Raw genomic sequence first — 22,666 nt, 5'->3', positions numbered from 1 at the left:
TGGGCTCATCAAACACTAGCATCTGTTAGATGTACCAGTTTGTGAGCTTGTGAAACATTTGAATTGGGTCTGTTAGGTTTCGCCAGGCGTCTCATAAGTTGGAGTCTTTACCTGCCTTTACAAGATCCTTTTTGTTCTTTTCTGGTGACTTCGTCCTGTAAATTAGGAAGATCATTCAATGGTTACGACGACACTAAAAGTGCAATCCGCGTATGGATCATGAACAGAATAAAATGATTTTCTTACAATATCATTCATTGAAAAACACAAGTATTTCTGAATACCCTGGTGATGCTCTTTGTTTGTGTTCGGTAAGAATTTCATTTTCTAGTTCTCAAACATGTAGATTTCATTTTGCTGGTGATTGTTGCAGAAAGTTCCCGAACATGTTTGGCACCTTAAAAACAAATCTCCAAAGCGTGTGAAGAAATGGAAGTAAACACTGCAAAAACTGACGAGTTTAACCAAATCAACAGGAAATAGTTTGATGAGATTAGACATGCGAGCCCTCGCAACGACTTCGTGTAAGGGTTCATTAAAGGAGGGGTTTTGTGGAATACCATCCAGAGACATATCTATATATCTATAAAGCAGAAACACAGAACACCCACCTCTTACATCTAGGGATAAGATTATTGGAGCCGACACCAGTTTTATACAATATGTATATATATTATAAATAAATTATACCCCAACTAAATTGACATTTTTCTTCTAACACCAATTACATTAACTGGAGCCGCTGCCTCGAATATGCTTTGCTACGTTGTTCGGTCATCCCTCCCGCCTACAAAAAAGCGTTTCTTTGTCCGCAACAGAAAGGTACTCAATTGTACATCGGGAAAAAAAATGAAGATTCTTTGTAGTCATTCAGGTGGTACTGTTGCTGTTGCTGCCTGTGTTTAGTTCTTGGAAGAAGGATTTTCCAGCTTCGTACGTAGACCAGCAGATTGCAGCAGCAGGAGCGTGGAAGAGCATTCTTGGCATCCAACCCCTCGTCAGCCCACTGTATCCGTCTTTTTTCACTATAGTTCGAATAACATCACTAATTGAGCCACTTATAAACCTGTCACATCCACACACGCCCTGCACATCCAATAGATCTATAATTTCATAAGTGCGGATAGAGCACCAGCAGTATTGGCTAATAGAGTCTAAATTAGTTCCAGATTGCTGCCAATGGTAACTTGAAGAATCAAAAAAGATCATAGTAAGGTAATTAAATCAAATTATGTAAAAGAACCCACATTGAGTTATCACATCACCTGTGCGCGACATAAATTGATGAGAATAACAGTCAACATCCAACAAATGCAATTTTGTATGTTTCCTCAAACATCTGCATAAACTTGAAGCATTTCCACCACTGGACGAACAGTCTCAAATGTTTTTTAGTTCCATAACAAGTTTTTATAACTGTTTCTAGAATTGGAAAATGATTAAAAATTTACAAGAAATCTGGCAAATTCAAGTCTCATATGGACCAAAGCCGCGGTAAGATTGTGTTCAAGTCTTAATGCAATGATAATTTTAGGTTACCATGCACCAGTCAAAGTGTCAATAGAATAATGATAGGAGTTATGACTGATGACGGTGTCATTAGTTATGTGGTGTCTCCTCATTGAAAGAGACTAAAAAGACCCTGTGTCATTATCTCCTCTCCTCAGCACCTCTTCTAATGAAAATACGACAATGACTGGTGTCACCAATCATGATTCCTAGTATTACTCATGTCAATATGATGTGAACACCCCTTGGACAGTGGTGATAGGTTATTGAGTTTCCGCCTGACTTGACAAAGACAGAAAATGAGGGAGTTCAGGTATTAGCTAGAGTGACAGCAGAGAGCAGTAACAGCAACAACAGCAGCAAAAATCACAAAGCTTTGTATAAATAGATCCCGGGCCCTGTCTCTAAGTTGTCTAAGCCATCCCACTGACGGAGGTTGAGAAGGTCATGCTTTGCAAGTGCCAGAAATGTGCCACTAGGGTTCTTGTAGTGAGCAGGCACATAGGGTCATCAGGTGGAGGGCTCATGAGCCAGGCTGGGGACACTTGACGAGAGTTGAGTCTAGTGGCAGTGATGTTAGGAATTGGGATATTGAGTTTCTGCATAACTTGACAGAGACAAAATGAGGAAGTTCAGGTATTAGCTAGAGTGGCAGCAGAGAGACTAGCAACAACAGAAAAAATTACAAAGACTTCGTAGAAATAGATCACAAGCCCTGTCTCGAAGTTGTCAAAGCCATCCCACTGATAGAGACTGAGAAGGTCATGCTTGGTGAGAGCCAGAAATTTGCCACTAGGGATCTTGTAGTGACCAGGCATATATGGTCATCAGGTGGAGTGGGAGGGTTCACAAGCCAAGCTGGGGGACATTTCAGGATTGTTTAGAGAAGAGTGGGTGGAGGATGCTTGGCCGAACCAGGAAGATACTGCAGGCATTCTTGCAACAGTGACCCATTGATAAGGCACCTGTGAGCCACTACTGCAGAATTCAAGTAGGTTTCTTGAAAACTACCGTTATGGTTAAAATATTTGTGCCACCTCATGAGACTTGTTGCACTTAATGCCACATATGGAGTCTACTACCAGATTAAAAAGCATATGCCACTTGGGCAGTCGTGATGACATACCACAATTTAGATGCAATACCTATACACATTTCATATATTTAAAGGTCAATGTAAGTTCAATAGTTTCAACTTTCAAGAACGTGAAGAGTAGTCAGGATCCATGAATCTTTTAGTTCCGATTGTAATATCTATCTGTGTACCTGTAATGTCCTTAATATTCAATTTTTCTAAATTCATATTTTGATGTTTTAGTTACAGAAGTCGAGCAATCTTTTTAAGTATTTATGATAACACCAATAACAATAATTGCAAGACGGGTGGTTATATGAAATCTAGACTTCCAACAATCTAAGCTTTAAATATTTACAGGCTTTTTTTGTCCACTAAAGTAATTCATTTATTTATTATTTTTGATAACTTCATGGAGGTGATTCCAGTAGAATTGATAATATTACATTTTTGTGATTCAAATCAGCCCATCCACAGGTGAGACTTAGACCTTTCCTCTTTTGACCCCCATTTTGGTTTAAACCCCATATTCTGTCAAGCTAAGAAACCTTAACCAGTTTGTTCCCCATTCTTTTTGCCTGAGTATCAGACCCAGAAGAATTGAATAGCTGTCATCTAAATGAAAAAACAACAGAATTTATGAAAATAAACACTCTTGCAAACACGTCAATTTGTTTTTTAGGCATTAACATTAACCCTTCAAATACCTTAATTATCTAATTTGGTTGAAAGCAAACCCAACAACCTATATCTACTATCTAATTTTGAATAAAAGTAAATGTGAGAACATTTCCTCACTCTCTCACCAAAAAAAAAAAAAAGGCTCATGTCATGGAAGGAATTGGGGAAGTTAGATAAGAAAGAAATGGGAGAAAATTAGGGAAGAGCATAACAGAGGGAAATTGAGAGAGATTAGAAGGAAATAGGAGGAAGATTGAGAGAATTCGAGAGAGGGAAATGAAAGAATTCATTCAACAATTCAAACATGATTACCCTCCTACAGCAGTGACTTATTTATAGCCTCACAGCCATTGCACCCATGTGCAATACAACTGTAATCCTAACAAGTATTATATTCTTATTTCAATATTGCCCCTTTATTGCTCCTAGGGACATGACAATTCCCCCCCTCTTGAAACAGTTCTTGTCCCCAAGAAATGCCAAACCTCCATAGCTTCTAGTATGCTTTTTCCTTCTCTTCCACAGCTTGGATGGAGAAGTTTTGAAAAGCCTCTGTATGTATAACAAAACAAATTTGTAGTGGGCCTCATGTCCTTTAATATTTCATCACCCTTCGCAATAGTATCCGCAAACACCTTTAAATGCAGCAATGTAGAAATGTTAGGTTTAGGAGTTGCTGCAACATTAATTTCCGTCATCACCCCATCCCTCATTGCAATAGGCAGAAATCCCAATTGGCCAGCTGTAGCAATAACACACAAAGCTGCAACAGCTTTGTTCTCCACAGTTAAACTTTTGACTGTTGCATCTATCTTCCTTAGCTTTCCTCCCGTTACAACCGTTTTCTAAGATTCCTCACAACTTTGAATTTGCTGCTGATGAGGGAAATGCCTAATAGGATCATAACTCATTGGAGATTTCCCTTGGCTGGAAGAAAAATCATCATCTCTCTTTTCAGCGAGCCTGTTCTGCTCCCTTGAAACGTTTGCCTGTCTTGGTTACCTCTATTCCCACCAACATAAAAAACTGGTTTGCACCATTTGAATTCTGGTTTACATCTTTGGAAATGACAGCAACACTGTGACACCGTTTATGATCTGCAAAACTTCCTCCTGGTGCTATCTTCACCCTTTCGTTAGCTAAGGAATCCTTAGCATTATCCGAAACCATAGGTAATGGCACAGTATCCTTAAGAGCTCCACCATCAATTCCATTTTTGATATAATTCTGATTCGGGACACCATCCGATCCTTCAGTCCTTGCTCTAGTCACCAGAGGTAACGGATTGGCCTTAACTTCCTCGATCATTTCATCAGATGCTGTCCCCATTTCCTCTCTTAGCCTTTCGGTAGTTGCATCTGGAGGTAGTAGTTCTACTTTTAACTTCTCAATCAATACAGCAAAATTCCCTTCAACACGGCAGGTTGTCAACATTGATTGAGCCTGTGTCTTTTTGAGAACAACTGGACCAATTTTAGATCCGAAGATCCAGAGATGTTTATCTCCAATTTAGAAATCCCTTGTTGCCTCCTCCTACTCCTATCCCCTGATTGACTGCATCAATCATTTCTTGTTTTGGGCTTCTGTGATTGTCATCTAGTCCATCTTCACCAAAAACTTATTTTCCAAGGTAACCAGGGTGTTCCTTAAATTTTTCTTTTGCCCAAACATATTGGATTAAACCCTCTTGAATTACTGTTGTTACTGCTAGCACCGTCGTCATAGTCACCCCAAATATCCTCTTCATGAACTTCTTTTTCAAATGAATCAAATTGTTCCTTTGTACCTGTTGTCCCAAACATTGGATCATTACAGCTTCCCTCTAGGTAATGCTTTTCATTGCCAAAATTATCCCCTACTTTGCAGTCATCCTTCCTGTCATTGCTGCCTAAATCCGAATACTTCTTTTGTCCAAAATCTAAAATAGGCAGTGAATCGGTCTTCCATAATCTTGACTTCTCCTTATGTGGCTTCATTTTCATGAACTCATGAGAAGAATAAGGATTATTTGTAGGATCTGGTAGCTTCTCTATAATAATTGGATCAAAATATTCTTTGGAAAGCAAACAAGCAAGTAGTCTAACCTGATTTTGTCCGGCGACCATTATCATACACTGGTCCATCATCCAATTTCTGAATTTATCCACAATTTCACGCCGTTGCTTGATCTCCTCTTGCAATAGATCGGCAACACTGTCTAACTTCTTTTCTATTGCTGATTCTACAAATCTAATATTGTTTTGCCTCTTCGTCATCTTTGCCAACACTTCCTACCATTGAGATTCCTTGTGCTTCATCCCAATATCATTTGCCATCAGAATTCAGATTGCTGGTGGATAATCGATCGCCTTGAGGATTGATAGTTAAGAAACCACCTGTAATTAATCAACTCAGTTGTTCAATCAATCCTACGATTGCTTCTAAAACTCCTACTGCAACTCCACAATTTCCCAACCCCAACTGATCTCTGGAAATCATCGCTATGGATCAGCTATTGCTCAAGATTCGCTTTACTATGTGTCACGGTTGTGGGTGACAATAGTATTACACTCTCAATTCTAACGGAATTGAAGTGATGTAATTGACATAACAAAGAATTGGGAGAGATTGAAAGAGAAAGTTAGAAAGAAGAGAAGAAGAGCAAGAAGAAGAAGTACAGAGAGAAATTAGAATTTAGAATTCATATTCCATGCCTCTCCAAGAGAGTCCGAGAGGCTGATATAGTTGGGTGGCCGTGACAACAGGCAATCCCCCCCCCAAATGGTTGTAACCAAAAGTTTTGCCTTATCCTAGCCCCCCTCCACGTGGGGAATCTTAGCTAACAAACTAATTCTAGGAATTGCAATAATAACCCAAAAATGAAAGCAGTAAAGCAAAACAAAAAATTACAATGCAAAAAAAATTTTAAAATCCCTGTTACTAAGGAACAATTGTGACAATTTTCCCCCTCCTTAACCAATTTCTTGTTCTCAAGAAATGCTAAGGAGATTGGCCGTTCTAGGAAATTGCTTTAGGAGATCCGAGAGGTACTCCCCAAGTGCTGCAATCCGAATAGCTGCCACGCCACTTGACTAACATTTGAATAAGTAGAGCCCCCTGCTTGTATACCACCCTCCTCTCGTCTTTGGTTCCACCACACCAGTAGCTTCTTTAGGGAATGTAGGTAGGGCTTTGCTTACTGATTGGGTTCCCACGGATTCCTTGAAGAGGGACACATGAAATACTAGATGAATCTGGGTCCCTTCTGGTAGCTATAGACGATATGCCACTTGTCCTACCTTAGCTTCTATGGCAAAAGGACCAAAGTACTTAGGACTGAGTTTAGTCACCTTCCCCTTAGTGATTGACTTGAGATGTGGATACCTCAGCCTCAAATACACCTTATCTCCCACAACAAACTCTCTCTCACTTCTCTTTTGATCGGCTACTTGCTTCATCTTATTCCTAGCTGATGCCAACTCTTGCTTAAGCTGTTGAGTTACCCGTCTTCGTTGCTGTAGGTATTCTTCTACTATGGCCACGTTGGATTCCCTTTCAACAGCCAGCAAGGTTGGTGGTTGGTATCCAAATAGGGCCTTGAATGGTGACATTTTGATAGAGGAATGGTGGTTGGTATTATACCAGCATTGGGCTAGCTAGGGACAACCACCGGTGCCCCACTCCTTGGGTTGTAAGAGGCAAACACACCTCAGATAGGTTTCCAGACTTTGGTTTACCCTCTTCGTTTGCTCGTCTGATTGAGGGTGGTAGGCGGTAGACATGCTTAGCTTGGTTCCCAAGGCCTTCATGAGTTCTTGCCACATCAGACTTGTAAAAATCCTAGCCATGTCTGAGATAATGTACTTAGGGGGGTCCCATGCAACTTAATTACTCGATCCAGGAAGACGGACCCTGGCCACTTCTTGAGCAGTATAAGGATGAGTTAACCCTATGAAATGAGCAAATTTGATCAGCTGGTCTACTACTACTAGTATACTATCCTTTCCCTCCGATTTCGGTAGCCCTTCCACAAAATCCATTGACACAATTGTCCAAGCTTGGATGGGGATGGGTAGTGGTTGTAGCAGTCCGAGATAGGCTATGTTTTCTGACTTGCACCTCTTGCAAGTGTCATAGGACAACACATATCTTTCGATTTCAGCCTTCATCCCTGGCCAATGAAACAACCTTTTAACATGCAAGTAAGTGTTCTGCACCCCGGAGTGCCCCCCTAATAGAGATTCATGCAAGGATTGCATGATCTTCTTCTTAAGCCTAGTATCATCCCCAATCACCAATCTCCCGTGATATCTCAATAGTCCCCCACTTAGGGTATATTTTTTTTATCTCCCCCATAGCTATCAATCACCTCATTGTACCATTCCGGCACCACTTGGGATATGGCTGCCACACTTCCTTCCTCGTGGCACCTTGATAGTGCGTCAGCAACTATATTCTCCTTCCCCTTCCTATATTGTATGGTATAATCCAGCCCCATTAGTTTGGACATACCCTTTTTTTGCAGCTGGGTTTGAAGTTTCTGCTACAATAAGAACTTTCGGCTTTTATGGTTTGTTTTAATTATGAATTTTCCCTCTTCCAAGTAATGCCTCCACTTGTCCACCGCCATCAAAACAGCTATAAACTCCCTTTCATAGATACTAAGCCCCAAATGCTTAGGGCACAAGGCCTGACTCAAAAAAGCCAAGGGCCTTCCCTCTTGAGCTAACACTGCCCCAATACTTGTTCCACTTGCATCTGTCTCTAGGATGAAGGGTTTGCTAAAGTCTGGTAGCCCTAAGACCGGCACCATTACTCATAGCTTCTTTCAACTTGGTAAAAGCTTCCTCAGCAGATTGTCCCCACTCAAACCCTCCCTTCCTTAATAAGTCTATCAAAGGCTTGCTAATGGCCCCATAACCCTTCACAAACTGACGGTAGTACCTAGTTAATCCTAAAAATCCCCTCAGAGCCTTTATTGAATTAGGCCTTGTCCAAGCTACCATAGCCTCTACCTTCCTTGGGTTAGTGCTGGCCCTTTCTTTAGATATGATATGGTCCAAATACTCAACTTGCCCTTGACCAAAAGCACACTTAGACTTCTTAATAAAAAGTTGGTTAGATCTGAGGATATCAAAAGTGGTTTTTAGGTGAGTTAGGTGTTGATCGAAGGTGGGGCTATAGATGAGTATATCATCAAAGAATATAAGTATGAACTTGTGAAGGTAAGGCTCGAAGATATGGTTCATGAGAGATATGGTTCATTTGAATTTGGTGATACCTCGAGCGTAGGTCCAGCATTGAAAAGAATTGGGCATTGTGCAATTCATCCAAAAGGTCCTCAACAAGGGGTATGGGAAATTTATTTTCGATGGTTAAGGCATTTAGTTGGCGATAATCCACACACAACCGCCATGTTCCATCCTTCTTTTTTACTAATAAAACTGGAAAAGCAAAAGGACTTTGGCTAAGACGGATTATGGATTGTTGAAGTATATCCCTAATCATTTTTTCAATTTCATTCTTTTGGACCGAGGGTTAATGATAAGTGTTAACCTAGGACTATGCGGAATTACCCTTAGATGATATAGGCCTCTCTCAACACTCACAAATCCTCTCGGTGTAAATAGGAATTGAAAACATAAAACTTAAGCAATCAAAACAGAATGAAAATAATAACAAGAAAGAGAAAACAAACCACACAAATGCCAAGATTTATCCTGGTTCAGTTTCCTTTGAGGAAACCTACATCCAGCCTTCAAAGAGCACCTCGATTTATAGAGTGGGCGGTTATCCCTAAAGAAGACACTAGATATTTACAGTTTAACCCCCCCCCCCCCCCCCCCCAATTTCCATTACTTACAGTTTGAGTTATAAACTTCTATCTAATTCTTCAATGACCCTCTAGCACACTGTCATCATTCACTGCTACTACCATCATCTTCTTATACCATATACTCGAGACAACATTTCAACAATAAGACCAGATATTAACTAGTTCTATGTTAGGTTTTAGGTTGATTGTGTGGTCATGAACTCTGATGGGGGAAGGGATGTACTGATGTAAGTTCCAAGAATAGATCCTTATACTCTGCCAGCAATGTAGTAAGAAGGTCTAAGTAATGTACCTGGTCAGCCATATCTTGAGGTGTGCTAACTATCAAGAACATCTCTCCTTGCGCCTTATGTCCTTCTTTGGCCTCCTCGATGGCCATAAGTGTGCCAATTGGATCCACTTTCCTTTAAACATCCTTTGCAGCCTCCTTCCATGGATCATTTTGCAACTACTCGTTTCTTTCCCTCTTGTCAAAGTCATCATTTTCCCTTCATTTTTTAAGGAAACCTCCATTTTATTAAAATCAAACCTTATAAGGCTCACCCCTTTCATCCAATCCACACCTAGGACAACATCACAACCCCCTAGTTGCAAGAGTCTTAGGTCTGCTTCAAACCTCTCTCCTTGCATTTCCCAGCCAAAACCATTACAAGCCGATTTGCTCAACACCCCATCCCCATTTGCCACTATCACACTCAAGAGTGGGGTTCCCGTGAGTTGACATTCAAGTCTTTTGGTCGTGCTTTCAATTTCATCAAGAAAGTTGTGGGTACTCCCACCGTCGATTAAGATCATCATGTTACACCCATTAGCTCAACCCTCCACCTTCATAATCTTATTACTAGCTACCCCTTTCAGAGCATGAATCAAATTTCCCCATTGTCCTCCCTATCGTCCTCCTTGGGGTTCACTTCCCTTTGATCCTCCTCCTCATCACCTTCTAATAGGAGGATCTGCCTTTTACATTGGTGTCCCTAATAGTATTCATCTCCACAACGAAAACAGAGGCCCGCCAACCTCCTTTGTTCTCTTAGTTGTTCCCCGTATGGTACTGAACTTGATCCCCCTACCTATTTTCCCTTCATCACTTCCCGGTTGTAGTTCTTTCCCCCTGCATTAGATGTGCCCAAAACTATTCCTCACTGTTACTGCCTTTGTTTCTTCATCATCACCTCTACCAATGTTTCTTGTAATCAGGCACTCTCCGAGGCCTACTCCATTGTTCTTGGCCTCATCATTTTCATCATTGGCTGCAACTTTTCACTAAGGCCACTCATGAAACTTGACACAAAATAAGCTTCCGAGAGGTGGGGATTGTGGCAGATCATGAATGACCGTAACTCCTCAAACTTTTGCAAATAAGATTCTACACTTCCTACTTTCTTGAGTTTGTTGAATTCCTCTATGGTGTCCATCATGCTCCTTTCTCCAAATCTCTCGCATAGCTTTTCAAAGAACTCCTCCCATGTATACTCCCTCCTCACACTAAGACACACTTGGAACCACGCATCCACTGTTTCATTGAAATAAGCAGTAGCCAAGGATACCCTCTGTACCCTCGATATGTTGTACCACTCAAACAGCCTCTCACATTTCCTTAGCCACCAACGGGGATTAACTCCCTCAAATGTCAGAATCTCTATCCGAGGCATAGGGGTACCCCGGATGATGATGATTGAGTAGTTATACCCTGTCCCTACCCAACATCTCCAACTCCTCCTCTAGGTCTACCACAATTCCAGAGGTCCCAATTCCCCGATTTATTCTATTTCCTTGCATAATTGGTTCATTTCTCTCCCTAGGAGGAAAGTCAGGGGATAATCTTACCAAGTTTTAGCGAGTAAACATCACCATGAACTGCTGCATTTAAGCTCCCAGTTCATCTCACACCCTTGCGATCGAAACATCCAACCTTCGTTCTAATCCCTCTATGGAACTCTCCAACTTGCGATCCATTGTTACCATCGCCACATGATTCCTGGTAGCTCCAAACTCTAGTTGATCGGCTCGGTTCTGGAAATCTGCCACAGTCGAGTTGACTTGTTGGAGTTGCGTCTCCAGGCTCTTCATGTGGGTACCATCCGCCATAGCTCCAAATACAACAAAGTCTCGACCGAGAACCGGTGGCCCTGATACCAATTAATGTCACGATTGTGGGTGACAATAGAATTACACTCTCAATTTTGATTGAATTGAAGTGATGTAATCGGTGTAACAGAGAATTGGGAGAGATTGAGAGAGAGAGTTAGAAAGAAGAGCAAGAAGAAATATAGAGAGAAATCAGAATTTAGAATTCATATTCCATGCCTCTCCAAGAGAGTCCAGGAGGCTGATGTAGTTGGGTGGCCGTGAGCACAGGCGATCCTTACCCCCCCAACGGTTGTAACCAAAAGTTTTGTCCTATCCTGCCCCCCCCCCCCCCACGTGGGGAATCTTAGCTAACAAACTAATTCTAGGAATTACAATAATAACCAAAAAATGAAAGCAGTAAAGCAAAATAGAAAATTACAATGCAAAAGAAATTTAAAATCCCTGCTACTAAGGGACAATTGTGACACTATGGATCAGTGATCTTCAATTCCCTAGCAAAAAGAACTACTAGGCAATAGGTCTGACTCCACCTCTTGGCTCACCTACTGCAAAAAGTCTCCTACACACGCCTCAAACGCCTTCTGATTCGGACCGTGAGGTGATCAGAAATTAGCAGCCTAGGGTGTCGAATCTCATGAGCGAAAGAAGTCGGAGGAATCCGTCTCTCTGAACGGAATTCACCTACAGTTTCGAGTTGAAACTACTTTACTTCGATCGGAAATTAGCAGCCTAAGAATCGTTGCACTTCACACCAATCGAGACTTACACAGCCACGACCCACACCCCAATCACCGTCCAATGGCTAGAGGACCCTAGCTCTGCTTTGGAATTCAAGCGACTCTACCTGGATTGAACGCTGTGGCAATCGTTGGCAATCGATTTGCTAGGAATCAACTTCCTGTGATTCCCTCGATCCTTCAAAGTCGCCTTCAGCAACCTAACTTGCCTCCAAACTTTGATTATAGGAGTGGCAAATTGCAAGTGTTGTTCCTCTTTGAGCCAAACCTATTGCGACAACTTCCACCTCGGGCTGCAGAATCAAATTTCAAGATTCAACCAAAAATGGCCTAGTTGCTTATGTCCCGAACGCCAAAATTCACTAGTGAATCTCGGTTTCAATCAATCCTTGTTTCCTTCCAACTAAGATCTAAAATGCGGAAAGAAAATCACCACTCGAACTCATCTGCTACTACTGGTTTCCGTAAACGCCTCTGCCTCGTCTTTACGTCTAGAATCGATTGAAATTACAGTCAAGGAGTGACTGCTCTGATATCAATTGTCATGAATCTAGCATTCATGACAGGTTTAAAAGGTAATTGGAAGGAATTGGGGAAGTTAGATAGGAAGAAATGGGAGAAAATTAGGGAAGAGCAGAACAAAGAGGGAAATTGAGAGAGAGATTAGAAGGAAATAGGAGGAAGATTGAGAGAATTCAAGAGAGAGAAATGAGAGAATTCATTCAACAATTCAAACATGATTACCTTCCTACAGTAATGGTTTATTTATAGCCTCACAACCATTGCACCCATGTGCCATACAATTGTAATCCTAACAAGTATTATATCCTTATTACAATATTGCCCCTCTATTGCACCTAGGGACATGACAAGTCACATCATAGACTTTGTAAAACTCTAATTGTTGATTCAGTCATCCCTTCATCAATTCTAGCGTTCAAGGCATTCCTTCTATGCGCAGCCAATCCCAAAGTTTGGATAAAGGATGAGGAATGTATTAGGGAGCTAACAAGGTATGTAAAAATCATCAGATTTTTATATCATGAATTCTAGAGACATGAGAAGAAGACCAAGAGGTGAACTTAAATGGTGAGTGAATGGAAAGGAAAAAGCATGTAGCAAAAGAGGTAGGGGAAGACTAAGAAACACTTAAATTAACATGGGTCTAGTGGCATCCCAAAAGATATGGCCATGGATAGAAATTGTTGGAAAGCTAGAATTTATGAAGCCAACTCCACCCAGTAAGAATAATGCTTGTGATTGCCATCGTGTATCAAAAACTATGTGGCTCACCAAAAAAAATAAAAGAACTAAACGGTGTGACTAGAACCAGTCACCAACCATTTATCCAATTAATGCATAAACTTAAAATAGTTCTAAAAATTGTGAAAAGTAACATGGTATCATCAAAAGAAATAGAAACACCAATACAAAATGTCACCCCACTGCTAGGGCCTCATCCCAAGTAAACTTTCCTAGATTTTCTTTACCCCAAGAGAAAGGTTATTCAATTCAAGATAACCCCTAAGAGCTTGTCAATCAAACAGATAATGTACACATTTCTCAACACTTGTCATAAAAGTATATGTTTTCTTTATGGACTGGTCCAAGTTTAAAAACCTTAAATATTGATCCCATAAGAATACCAGAGACACAAAATTCTCTTCTTTTTGGTGTATGTTATCTGGAATCTTTCAAAAACCCAATTGAAAGTTATGAATCCTTCAAAGCCTGGCTTATATGACAAAACAAAGCCATCAGTGACCAAAGACACATGGGGCATAGCATATGGCACAATTGTAGTATTGGACAGTCTAGCAACTTTAAAGCCCATGGTGGACAAGATTGTCATGACCCCAAGGATATGGCACAATTGCAGTATTGGACAGTCTAGCAACTTTAAAGCCCATGGTGGACAAGATTGTCATGACCCCAAGGATAGTTTAGTAAATATAATAGTAGGAGTTGGCATGCAATATACAATAATTATAATTGCTTTTCCTTTTTTCTGTTATAGGGCTTTGTCTTATTCTATAGGCAGTTAGGCTAGATGTTAGAAGCACATGGGAGCATGTGCTAGGCTGTTAGAAGGCAAACATGCCTATATAAGGTTGCTGTAATGGGTTTGTTTCTCATCCAGAAATTAATGAATTGAATCTGTTTTCTCCTCCTCCGAATTCTCTCCCCTTTCTTGATCTTCATCTCCTTCTTTTCTGTTCTTCTAATCCCCCTAACACTTCTTCTAATCTCTCCCTCATTCTTACTAATGCCACATGAATTTATGATGCATAATTACTAACCCACCTAATCTGCACGATTTTGAAGCTATTTCTTTTTTAGGCCTGTCAAAATTTCACTCTGTTTCTAGCACAAAATTTAACTTCATACATTAGGAAGAGTTAGGGAATCAAATGAGCTCTTGGTTCATTAGAAAGCATGATAAAATAGATAGCAATTTCATAAAAGGAAATTGATGAGCATACCTGCCGTCATATTTTCTTCTCATATTCCCACTGGAGGGGAAGAGGGGAGTATTTATAGTCCAAAGAAACCAAACTAATTTGGGAAATGGTAGAATCTTTACACATTCAATATGTGCCTGCTGGCATGCACATTGCATGCCAATCTTATTTTTCAGATTAATCAAAATCCCCCCCCCCCCCTTTTTTACAAAAATGATTCTTGCAACAGTAGAAATTTTACAATTATACTAAACAGGCCTATTAGCTAAGAAGTGTTAGATCCACAGCTAACACGACAGCATCTTATGATGGTGGCATCAGCAAGCATCTGCAACTGGCAGTTTTAACTGAATTCTCTTGCACTAGGAAAGACTGACTGGTTCTCTTATCCGGAATGTTGTTTTGGATGTCAACAAAAGGTGTTTAAATGAGCACCGTCAAGACAGTATCATCACAGGATATAGAGCCTTCTAATAAATCCTAATCCATGCTGTCATGGGTGGAAATAATATAAGGTCAGGAAGTGTCTTACTTTCACAACATTGGGTCCATAAAAAGTTTGTTTGGCTAGCTCAGAAACAATTACAATGCAGGGAAGTGCCTCCATTTGAGTTTTTGTGAGTAAGAGTAACACTACCTATGGCAGCCAATACTTATGTGCACATAATTGCGAGTGCTGACGTGCATTCTGGTGTAAGTGTACTTTTGCACGTTATGAGCATGCATTTATAGTTGCATAAGGATTTAAGTTAAGTGCATAAATATGAAGTAGATAAGTTTATTTTTTGATAACCAAATATCACAAATGAAAACATACTGGCAGTGTGAACCCATACATACACATATGCATATATGCACACACTCGGCAGGTCCGTATAAACGCATAGTTGTAAGGTGCATATATTGAGTAAAAGAAACAAAAAAAAAAAGGAAAACAATACACACCAATGAACAAAATTAATTAGACAACCAATGAGATACAAAATTTGCAAAATTCCCACAGTGGACCCATAAAAAGAAAGGAGGTATAAAAGCAATTAACTATCACGTATCAACTTTGATATGTTGTAGCCTAGCAGCATCGGTTTCAGAATTTCAAGAGCGGATATATAGAGAGAAATTAACTATCACATAACAATTTTGATAAGCTGCAGAATAGCATAATCGATTTCAGAATTTCATCAGGGGATACCTAAAGAAAGTAACTATCACACGTCAATTTTGATAAGCTGCAGCATAGCAGCATTGATTTTGAGATTTCAAGAGGGGATATAGATTATCTACGCTAATTTTTCACAGCCAATATACAGTCTATAAATTTGATCAGTATAAGTGCTTTTACCTGACATTGCAGCTGAGTCTTCACTACGTCAAGTGGCGTTGTAATGGCAGCCCCCAGCGCCCCAGCAGCTGCTCCGGCAGTAGCATGAACCACCAACCGCTCATCACTCGCGCTCTCCGGAGAAATCTCCATCAAGCCCCTCTTCGTTGCCTCATACGTCGCAAAATGCACAGCAGTGAACGGCGCATTCATCAAAACCGTAGTTCTATAAGACGCGTAAAAAGCCCTAAATCCCTCTTCCCTCAATACCCTCGTCACACAATCCAACACTCCCTTGTACGGACTATCACTCAATTGCAGCCTCTGCTTTACGACATCCATCGGCGTGAACACGGCATCGCTCGCCACAGTAGCGCACACCCCCGACACCGCGTGGGCAGCGGAGTTGTTCGGGTTCCCGCCGGAAAACGCCTTCTTGCAGAACTCGTAGACTGAGAAGTACACGGCGTGTGCCGGCCCGGCGCCCAGGCCCATCGCGCCGATGCCGCGGTACAGACCGGCCGGCCCTTCTGTTCTGAGGATGGAGCCGAGGGCCTGGCGGACGCCGGCGGACTTGATCGGACAAGACCCTAGGGCTTGCATACGTGTCTTGATGGTGTCGACCGGAAACATGGCCAGGTGCTCCACGGAGCCAGCGATCGAACCGGCGATCATGAACTGCCAGAAGTGCAGGCCGTCGTGAGAAGGAGCCACGGTTATCTCTGGGTGGAAATCAGGAGGCTGTGGGACCGGCAACAGGTCGGGTTTTTTAAATTTGGGCGTTGCGTCAGTGGCCATAGGTAATCGTTCGATCGAGACAGTGAACAATTAGGGTTTGAGATTGAGAAGTTAGGTTCTCGCTGTGAGTTGAAGTGGGTTGTCGCCATACAAGGTTTAGCGCTCTAGTGATAGATTAATAATGGATCTAGAAAGTGAAGCATTGGATGACAAGATTGGAAGAGGAAATCAATTGCAAGAAGATTCCGCGATGCCGTTGCAGCCAGCCCCTGCTGCTGCCCTGGCTTTCAATTTCAACACGTGATTAGGGTTTCCAAAGTCCGTGGGGTTTAAGTTCAATCAATAGTAACAATGCCAAATTAACAAATTCTTATATTTTATTACAGCTAAACCTGCCTGCGTAGTAGTCAGGAACTTAGGAATTCATTTTTCGTTAATTAATTTCCCCCACAGTTTACGTTTGATCCCTGAAACTAATGAAGACTAACTTTAAATCCCCCAAATTCGTAAACCAACTCTGTGCTTCTAATAAGTATTACCCCGAGGCCGAGGGATGGATGGGGGGATGAACAAAATTAAGTCTTATATATGACTGCTTTCTTCATATCTAATCTATTTCGTGATGTAATTATGGTTAATTTTTTCTCTTATAATGATTTAAAAATTTTAATAACATTCATTGTAAAATATAATTGAAAGATATTTATGTGTCGTCCCATAAATAATGGGTGTTTAAAGTAAATATGTCTTTTAACTTTTTGATTAAAATATATATGGGTATTAAGATGAATTCATTTGACTAAGACTCACCCAGTGAAGAGTCAAGACACAATTTCAACTAATTGGTACGGAGATCGATGATAGCTCTAGTACAGTATAGGATAAAATATAATTAATTATTACTTTTTTATGTTCAGTTTCAGTCGATCGTGATTCATTTTGAACTGCGATAAGTGAGTTTAAAAATACTAAGAAGGGAAAAACAAAAATTTCAGATATGAATCAACACAAGCGATTTTCACGTAGTTCGACCAGAACGATACTTACTCTACGACCACACTTTAATTATTCTTTCAGAATGACGGTATCTGATTATTCTTCTTATACCCCTCATGGTATCTCTGACTCCTATTTATAATGAAGGACCTTTACAATTTGGATAACATATAAAAATATAAATATGACATTTTGGGGGACAAATAGCCCTTATCATCTACACAAAATCGAGAATGAGATCCTTATTATGAGGAGCATGAGCTGTTGCAGGTAAAGTAAATGGACCCTACCCCTGACTTCTTAGCAGCTTTGCCATTTATGCAAACTAGAGGTTTTAGGCCAGCGATCTGGATGGTCCAGCGAACTGAAGGCTTTGCCGGGAGCTCGTTAGTCGATCGCTGAGAGCTCACCAGGGGCTTTGTTGGGAGCTCGCAAGGTGCTCGCTTTACGAGTTTCGAATTTTGATAGTGTATGGGTTTTCTTTGGCGAGGCCTCCTGGGCTTTTTGGGCTTCGGGCGATTAAGGCGGGCCATTGGACTAAGTTTGGCCCATGAGGAATGATACGGGAAATGCGTATAACATAAGCCCCCAGCTCGCGGTGTGATCTTCGCACTGGGAGTTGATGTGTGCCAACTGTTAACTCATCTTACTGCACATGATTATGCCCGTGGGACCTACAAGCTATCGTGCGGCCGCTGGATGTGGAGCATGCGGTAAGTCGTTCCTCGATTTGACGATTGGGATTGATCAGGCCAGAGGTATAAATAGTAGGGTCCCCCATTTCCCTCTTTCACGCCATGTTGAAATCTCTTCTAGCTTTTGCCTTCTTCTCTCGAGACTTCCATTGTTGTCATGCTTTCAGATGCTAACCGTTACCGTCCGGTGCTCAATTCGAGTCTTCATATAGACATCAAGCTTAGTGTTTGGTAAGTTTGCTGCGACTTTCTTTATTTTTCTTCTTCTTTCTTCTTCTTTTTTTTTTTTTTTTGTGAGGTTGTCCATCGTCGGTTAGCCGTCAGTGGTTTTTCCAGTCTTGCCGATTTCATCGGTGTCATCTCTTTTTTCCTAGGAAACGACTCGAATCGGTTGGTTCGGCATCTACTGAGTCAATGACCTTAGGGTTAGTTTCTTATGGAATATCAGGCTCGCAGTTGCAGCCCCTCCGCCTTAGGCAGCACCTTGTTGCAAAGCGTTTGGCCTAAAAAATAGGGGAAATTTTTAGGGCTTTTCTAGTTCTTTGAGGTCTGGCTCCCGACTTGCAACCTGACTGTCCTTTCTTTTTCTTTGTAGATGCCTGACCAATACTGCGAAAATTCATGTCAAAAGCACTGCAACCATATCGTAGGAGAAAACAATACCTCGAACTCCGAAGATTGCCTTGTGATAGGAGGTCAAGATCTTGAGGGCATGAGCTCGCGATCTCAGGAGGTCATTGACGTGACTTCTTCTGAAGCCGACCTGGAGGTTCAAGATCAGGTCGCTGAGGGAAGTTTGGGGCGCAAGATTTTCAAAAGATTTCCATCCAAGGCGAAATATCATGAGGTGGCGTCTTGTATTCAGGAGTTTCGCCTCCCCAGGAACTGCCTTGTATATGTTCCTTCTTCGAGCTCCCACACGGCCTATCCACCATCTAATTTCGTAACCATTAGCCCCCAGCACCATGAGTCTGGCCTTAGGTTTCCCATAGCTCCATACTTTATTGCCCTTCTGAACAATATCAAACTCGCCCCTTCCAATGGACACTGAATCCATACGCCCAACTCACCTCGTTAACCATTTTGTTTCTTGGGAACGGTCTTCCCCCTCCATCCCCGAAATTAGTTAGATTTCTCTTTTTCTTCAAGAATGCCAAGGACGGGTTGTATTACTTGACAGCTCATCCTTCGTAATATAAAGCCGTCATTCCTCAAGATAGGGCAAAAGGGAAATCCAACATGGGTGACTACAAGTCCAGTTGGTTCTTTGTCTCCTACCCTTCATTTTCGTTGCTTAACAACTTTAGCTTCGTGCTTACTCTAGGTAAAGGCACGCTAGTTGGCTTAGGTTGCTGTGTTTCGCCTAATGTTTCTAATATTTAGCTTTGTCGTGCAGACCTTAGAGGCAGAAAACCACTCCTATCGGCCAAAGAAACCGAGGTTCTGGACAAGCTCGTTGCTGCGAGCTTAGGCTCGGAGAGCTTCAAGATAACCGACGAGCTGCTGAGAAACCATGAGCTTGCTCTTTCCCTCGACATCGAGGTTATAAATGGGGACCACGTTGGGGTCCTGCGTGCAAATGTCCTCTCGTCCGCCTTCCAAGTGCTTGAGCCCAGTAGCCAAGCCGGAGGTATGGTAGATCTTGAGCTCATTCAACCAAGAAGGTCTAGGGCCAGATCTGGTGCCACTTCGCCCGTGACCCCGAGCTCTAGTTCGCAGGAAGAGAGGTCGGAGCAGTCGTGGCCATCGTTGCAGCCTTAACAATAACAACACCCACAACAAACCCAGCAGCAACAACACAGCCAAAGACAGCGAGAACCAAAGCAACGCCTCCCCCTTCCTCTAACGCCAAAATGTCGACGTTTAATTTTAGTCGACCGTGATTCGTTTTAGGCCGCAGTGAGTGAGTCCAAAAATGCCAAGAGAGGGAAAACAAAGATCCCAAATGTGAGTCAACACAAGCGATTTTCACATGATTCGGCTAGAACGATGCCTACTCCACGACCGCACTCTGATTATTCTTTCAGAATGGCGATGTCTGATTATTCTTCTTGTACCCCTCATGGTATCTCTGACTCTTATTTATAATGAGGGGCCTTTACAATTTGGATAACATATAGAAATATAAAGATGACATTTTGGGAGACAAACAACCCTTATCATCTACACAAAATCGGGAGTGGGATCCTCATTATGAGGAGCATAGGCTGTTGCAAGTAAAGTAAATGGACCATATCCCTGACTTCTCAACAGGTTTGCCACTTATGCGAGCTGGAGGTTTTAGACAAGCGATCTGGATAGTCCAGCGAATTAAGGGCTTTGCCGGGAGCTTGTTAGTCGATTACTAAGAGATTACTAGGGGCTTTGCCGGGAGCTTATAAGGTGCTCGCTTTACAAGTTTCGAATTTCGATGGTGTATGGACTTTTTTTGGTGATGTCGCCTGGGTCTTCTGGGCTTCGAGCGATTGGGCCAACCCATTTGACTGAGTCTGGCCCATGAAGAATGATGCGGGAAATGCATATAACACTAACCAACCATCAAGTACAAGTAGAATGAATTGTGCGTTTATATATAGGATTATATTAATTATTATTATTTTTAAGATATTAAAATGATAAATGAGATATTTGAGTAAAATATAAATAAATTACAAGTATCTCTATAAATATATTTAAATTATAAAAAAATATATACAAATGATTAAAATTATAAGAGATGTAATTACGTTTTACCCATAATAATAATTTAATTAAACACAAGAGTGAAGGGCGAGTACGTACATTAAAATAGTGTTCAATTAAAGTTTAATTATATGATATTACCTACTACCTCAGAATAGTCAATTAAAGTTTATATTTTTATTTATTCTAAAATAGTGTTCAATCAATCAACTTAAAAGAGGAAAAAATCTCCAAATTTAAGGTGATCATGGGCGTTGGGCCCATGTTAAGAAACACGTACAAATATACCCAAGAGTTGAGGAAGATATTTCAGCATTTTCTTTGGAGACAAACAGAAAAAGTACATGTGGAAAAAGTTGAGAGAGAGAGAGAGAGAGAGAGAGCAGTAGCCGGATAAGATATTTTTTTGAGACATTTCAAAGAAGAACCTCATATCTATGTATCTTCCCGGGAGGAGCCCCTCTTCACAAATCGACCCTGCAACATCCAAACACCACAATCCACAAATTAATTAACCATCCATGACTATGAGAGAGAGGATAATAAAAATAATAATAATAAGCAACCTTGAGCCTGGGTCTTTTTTCTGCATTGAGCTTGCGGACTTGATATCTTATCTTCTTGGAGAACAATCTGGTCTGACGTTTTTCCTTGTACCTCTGTACACTTGCTTCCCTTCTTGCTCTTTCTTCCTCCATTACCGGCACCTCTCCTATCTAAATCAATTGAACACCACCAAAAGTATTTCCAAATCATCATTATTATCATCATCATATATATACAGAGAGAGAGAAGAGAAGAGTTAAGAGTATGTATAATTACTTACGCCCGGGAATGGATTTGATTCAACGCAATCTAGTCTACTTATATATATGTTGGGCGTATGTTAAGGAAAGAAATCAACTGTAAGGATTAATTACTAGTAATTGTTTGAAAAGTACTGACATAGGCGCCGTTGTTGTTGTTGGGGATCGTGAGCGAAGAACAATAATGGCCGTCGGCCAAAAGAGTCCGGCGGTCGGACCAAGCATCCAAGACCCCTTGATAATTTAAGCTCAGATTCAAGGAAAACCCATTGTCGACGTAGTCATGATCATAATCATCCCAAAATCCGTAGCTTTCTCTCTTCGCGGTGCTGCAGTGGCGGCGGCTATCTCCTTGCAAGCACATGCTCGTTTCTGCTACCTTCTGGTCGCCTTCTTCATCATCATCATCATCATCATCTTCTTCTTCTTCTTCTTCTTCTTCGTCTCCGACTGAAAATCCTTCCCAGTCCATGAAGTACTTCCAGCCTAGTTGAACTTGACCGCACATATCCTTATTGCCCTGACCTGATGACTTCTCTTCCTCACCTTCGACACTCAAAATGCCCTGATCATGATCCAAATCATCTATGAGACTGGAGAATTCGGAAACTGTACTTGTTTGAGCAGGCACTTCTTGTTCTTCCTTCTTGGGGCTTCCTGGTAAAGAGCTATGCCTCATCCTCTCTGGGCGCACTCTCTTATCTTATTCTAATTAAATTGAAGTAAACTGTGTGCGCGTTGGATGTCTGCATGAGAATATATGTACAAGAGCAGTGGGAATTATTAAAGGGTAAGTTTTTGGTTGCTCGGGTGGCGTCTTATCCTCTTGTGATTGGTCGACACCTCGTCTCACCTGTTGCATTTGTGGGGTTGGGTATACTCTTCTCGAGAAAAGTGGAAAAGCTTTCACTCTCCTTTGTCCGAATAGAGATGTTTTGACACCCATCCATCCGCTTTAGCAGTTTAGCTTGTGAACTTCTGGTAGTGCGTTTTCCTATACAGCTGATCGCATGCATTTTTATAGCTTAATGTAAGTAATTAACTACTTAAGATAGGTT

General features: G+C 41.3%; 3 protein-coding genes across 6 annotated transcripts in view; 1 reads left to right on the top strand and 2 right to left on the bottom strand.

Annotated features, from left to right (window-relative positions):
* LOC127790368 (probable protein phosphatase 2C 26) overlaps positions 1 to 283 on the top strand; it is a 3,603-nt gene extending 3,320 nt beyond the window's left edge. For all 3 annotated transcript variants that reach the window (XM_052319853.1, XM_052319862.1, XM_052319869.1), the window contains one exon: positions 1 to 283. This exon is cut by the window's left edge and continues 42 nt beyond it. In XM_052319853.1, coding sequence (XP_052175813.1) covers positions 1 to 29 — 29 coding nt within the window. In that variant the 3' untranslated portion in view covers positions 30 to 283.
* Positions 284 to 459: 176 nt separating this feature from the next.
* Positions 460 to 16,756, bottom strand: LOC127790358 (uncharacterized mitochondrial carrier C8C9.12c-like). 2 transcript variants are annotated; one of them, XM_052319833.1, is made up of 2 exons: positions 15,713 to 16,744; positions 460 to 1,086 (listed from the first exon to the last, which is right to left on the bottom strand). In XM_052319833.1, exons 1-2 carry the CDS (start codon positions 16,487 to 16,489, stop codon positions 871 to 873), a joined length of 993 nt encoding a protein of 330 aa, XP_052175793.1. In that variant the 5' UTR covers positions 16,490 to 16,744; the 3' UTR covers positions 460 to 870. The 2 variants fall into 2 exon arrangements, with proteins under 2 accessions (XP_052175793.1, XP_052175801.1); XM_052319841.1 differs by having other exon boundaries at positions 911 to 1,103; positions 15,713 to 16,756.
* Positions 16,757 to 21,097: 4,341 nt separating this feature from the next.
* LOC127811333 (zinc finger protein CONSTANS-LIKE 16) lies at positions 21,098 to 22,377 on the bottom strand. Its single transcript, XM_052351089.1, has 3 exons — positions 21,748 to 22,377; positions 21,369 to 21,518; positions 21,098 to 21,279 (listed from the first exon to the last, which is right to left on the bottom strand). The coding sequence occupies exons 1-3, from the start codon at positions 22,285 to 22,287 to the stop codon at positions 21,238 to 21,240; spliced, it is 732 nt and encodes a 243-aa protein (XP_052207049.1). The 5' UTR covers positions 22,288 to 22,377; the 3' UTR covers positions 21,098 to 21,237.
* Between the last annotated feature and the right edge of the window lie 289 nt (positions 22,378 to 22,666).

Source organism: Diospyros lotus, chromosome 1, assembly GCF_014633365.1.
Source record: "Diospyros lotus cultivar Yz01 chromosome 1, ASM1463336v1, whole genome shotgun sequence".
NCBI lineage: Eukaryota > Viridiplantae > Streptophyta > Magnoliopsida > Ericales > Ebenaceae > Diospyros > Diospyros lotus.
This window is presented reverse-complemented; position numbering and strand designations above follow the sequence as displayed.

Coding starts and splice junctions, on each gene's coding strand:
- LOC127790358 (XM_052319833.1), bottom strand. CDS start 16,489: ATGGCCACTGACGCAACGCCCAAATTTAAAAAACCCGACCTGTTGCCG. Junction 1,087..15,712: donor AGACTCAGCTGCAATGTCAG/GTAAAAGCACTT, acceptor TTGGATGTGCAG/GGCGTGTGTGGATGTGACAG.
- LOC127811333 (XM_052351089.1), bottom strand. CDS start 22,287: ATGAGGCATAGCTCTTTACCAGGAAGCCCCAAGAAGGAAGAACAAGAA. Junction 21,519..21,747: donor ACAACAACAACGGCGCCTAT/GTCAGTACTTTT, acceptor CAATTGATTTAG/ATAGGAGAGGTGCCGGTAAT. Junction 21,280..21,368: donor AAAAAAGACCCAGGCTCAAG/GTTGCTTATTAT, acceptor TGGATGTTGCAG/GGTCGATTTGTGAAGAGGGG.